Genomic DNA, 3,461 nt, shown 5'->3' with positions numbered 1-3,461 from the left:
AACCTAAAAAAAAAAGCAAGACCCTTTTTAAAAAAAAAAAAAAAAAAAAAAAAAAAAAAAGGAAGAAAAAAAAGTGGGAAGGCTCAGAAGAGGGCCAGTACAGTGAACACTTGTGACTGAGTGAGCTACTCATGTTGCCATCCTCACATCCCACCTGGTTCCTTGGAGTTTCTAAGCTGCCAGGGTAGCGGTTGGTCCACTGCCAGCACAAGGCCTCTGTGCTGGGCCTCGAACACCAGGTGCCTCAGACCATTCTGCCTGTGCGAAGGCCTCAGGCCACCTCATGCCCAGGTCTCGGCTTTCCTACCCTACCCACAGCTTTGAACAAGAACAAAAGGCCGTCCCCAACCACTGCCTTCACCCCTGCCAGCCGCTGTGCCAGGCATGGGACTCTCACTGCACCAACTTTGAGGATGCTGAGCTGGCACTGTCGGGGCAGGGGTGTCGGGGGCTTCGGGGCCAGGTCCCTCTGAGCAGAGCTTCCCTAAGGGCACCGTCTTGGCCAGTCTGGGCCAAGAGGTTTGCCAGTGTCCCGGCAGGGCTGGGGACGTGGCCGGGCTGCCTCTCACAGCCTCTGCTGAAGACCATGGGCTTCTCACCCAGTTTGCCTCCCTCCCTCCTGGTGACTGAGCTGGGGTTGGAGCCTCCCCCTCCCAGGGCGGAGTGGGGGCCCTGCGGGTGGGGCAGCGGGGGAGGCCACTGGCCCGCAGCAGGTGGGCACTGTACGGGGCAGTCCGTGGTGTGGCTATGTGTGCAGCTCAGCCCAGCGCCCCCTCCAGGCCTCCCCATCTCCCCACCCCTCCCTCTGGGCCTGGTTATCTCCTGGCCAAGGATTTTCTCTCCGCTCCTGAGGGGAAGGAGTTGATCCTGGGGCCTGGACAGAACAGGGTGTTGGGACCGCCTACCGTCAGCTGGCTCTTTGCTTCCTCCTCTGCCTCTGCTTCCTCTCTTCCAGGCAACCTGAGGGCCAAGGAAGTCACTGCATCTGGTCCCCCCGGCCTGGGGACTGGGAGGGAGCCTTAAAAGCAGCACAGATGGCCCAGGAGGGCCAGGGTGTCCTGCACACCGGCTCTTCAGGGACTTTCCATCGAACTCTCCAGCCTGTGATCCCCTCAGATGATAAGGGAGCATCTTTATTTTGGAATAGAATTCTCACCTGCTACTTTCCAGGTGATTTCTCACGGGGCTTCCGGTTCTCCCACTTCCAACACCCTAGCACCCCCGTGGCATGCTGTCCGACAGCTTGTGCCAGTCTTCAGTGTCTCAGTCCTACGGGGTCTTGAAGGCCTGGAGCTCCAGCTCAGGACTCCCCGGCCTCAGGCCCAACTCTGAGCTCTGCCCCGACCCAGTCACTTCTCCTAAAGCCTCTGCTCCTCCCAGGGCACAGCCGGCTGAGCCCTTGGATGTTCTCTGGCACTGGTGTCCACGGGGCGCCACCTCGTGCTCAGAGACACAGTGTCAGCCCCCGCCCCAGATACTCGGCAGTCGGATCTCCTGAAACTTCTACTCGGGACCCAGGCAGTTTAGTTCCCCAAACCTGTCAAGGTCAAGCTTTCAACCCTGCCACCTTTGGGCACAGTATTCGCCACTTTCCCCACTCTCCGGAAATTCAGAGGGCGCCACCCCTGCCCCGCGCTGGGCTCAGCTCCTTCTCCCTTCCCAGATGACGCAGGGAGGGCTCAGCTCCGAGCCCCAGCAGCCCAATCTCAGCTCTTCCCAGACAAGTCCAATTAGAGGCCACAGCGGGCAGCCTCATTAGTCACCGCCGCCAAGACTGAGGGGTGGGGGAGGGAGAAACCAGCGGAAGCCAGAGGTCCCAGACTGCTAATGCTTTCTGCCTGCTCAGGGGCCTGACACCGCCTTGTGACAGCCACGCAGCAGTAACCAGGCTGGCACTTCAGGGTTACAGAGGTGGAGACCAGAGGGATGCAGGGCCCATGCGGGCCTCATCCCTCCTGGGCCTCCTATCCCCGCTCTCTGTCTTACAGGGCACCCTTGGGGTCACCTCCCCCATGTGCCATCTCCCCCTGAACTGTTTCTTCCGGTCTGACTCCCCAGAGCAGAGCCGGAGACACTCAGGGTCTGACCATCTCGGCGAAAGGCCTGGGCCCCTCACCGAGGCTTAAGTGAGTGACTGGGGAGCTGCCCGGGGGACGACGGGTGTCCCTGGGAGGCAGAGGGCCGCTCAGTGAGGAATCTGCTCCTTACCACATCGAGGACGTCTCCTTCCTCCACCCTTCAGGGCACGGCAGCTCTCCCTCGGAGTTTCTCTGTGGGAACCAAAAGGATGGCTGTCCCCTACGCCTGTCACCCAGAACCCTCTCCCCCGGCCCAGCCTCGCCCGCCCCAGTGGTGCCTGCTCTCCCCTGCCCCTGAGCCCCAGGCCCTGTGTCCAACCTGCCCGTGAATTCACCACCTTCCAAGACTTCTCCCTGTGCCCCTCACTGGGGTCACTCTGTCACCTTCCCAGGAGCGGAAGACACAAGCAGGACAGTTGTTCCTGATTCTTCCGTGTGCCTTCCTGCAGGACCCAGGAGTCAAGGTTCCCTAAGGCCCAACGCCCGTGAATCTCTCCTGCTCACTGGCCCTGGAGGAGCCCAGCACCTCCTGTGACCCATCACCAACCTAGCACTGCTTTCCAAACAGTCACTACCTGGGCTTCAGCCTCACGCGCCCAGCTGCCTGTGGTGGCCCTGGGTGGCCCTCAGGACATCATCTCCTGGTTGTAAGCCAAGTCCAGTGTCCCCTTCTCATCACTCATCCCAAAGCCTGTCTGTCATAGCCCTGTCCGCCCCATCTTTGCTGTGTGTCCCCGTCCTCTGTCTCCGTGGCTCTAGCTTGGGATGACCCTCCTGCCTCCAGCTGGTCTTTGCGGAGCCCAGAGGGATCTTTCCTGCTTGGAGCTGACCCCCTCCTTGCTCTCAGGCTGTTAGATTCCTTTCAGTATCCAGCCTGGCCTCCACTCGGGAGGCTGAGGCAGGAGGATCACTGAGAGTTCCAGAGTTCAAGGCCAGCCTAGCCTACACAGTGAGTTCAAGGTCAGCCTGAATCACATAGTGAGACTTTGTTTCAAAAAACAACAACAACAAAGAGAATGCCTACCTCACAGAGATGCTGAGAGAATTGAGTGGGAAACCTGCCAATGTTAAAGAAAAACACAGAGGCACCTCTCAACCTGGGGAAAAGGCCCAAGTCCTATGGACTGGATGGTGACCGGTTTGAAGACAAGTGGTTTTCAAGACAATACAACACTGTCCACAGAACTGCAAATATTTCTTTCTTTTCTGAGACAGGCTCTCACTTTGTAGTCCAGGCTGGCTTTGAGCTCACGAGGAAGCCCAGGGTGGCCTCAAACTCACAACAATCCGGGGCCAGGGACTTAGCTCAGCTGCACTGCACCTGCCTTGCAAGTGCAAGGTCCTGAGTTTGATCCCTGGTACCAAAAAAAAAAAAAAAAAAAA

At 58.8% G+C, this 3,461-nt stretch overlaps 1 protein-coding gene across 6 annotated transcripts in view; it reads right to left on the bottom strand.

The window, feature by feature from the left end:
- Kash5 (KASH domain containing 5) overlaps positions 1-3,461 on the bottom strand; it is a 20,895-nt gene that overhangs the window by 1,075 nt on the left and 16,359 nt on the right. For all 6 annotated transcript variants that reach the window (XM_010640730.2, XM_010640727.2, XM_033765884.1 and 3 more), the window contains 2 exons: positions 2,209-2,270; positions 906-960 (listed from right to left, as the gene is read on the bottom strand). In XM_010640730.2, coding sequence (XP_010639032.1) covers positions 906-960; positions 2,209-2,270 — 117 coding nt within the window. The remainder of the gene's footprint in view (positions 1-905; positions 961-2,208; positions 2,271-3,461) is intronic.

Source organism: Fukomys damarensis, unplaced genomic scaffold (assembly GCF_012274545.1).
Source record: "Fukomys damarensis isolate Sample0158 unplaced genomic scaffold, DMR_v1.0_HiC HiC_scaffold_19, whole genome shotgun sequence".
NCBI lineage: Eukaryota > Metazoa > Chordata > Mammalia > Rodentia > Bathyergidae > Fukomys > Fukomys damarensis.
This window is presented reverse-complemented; position numbering and strand designations above follow the sequence as displayed.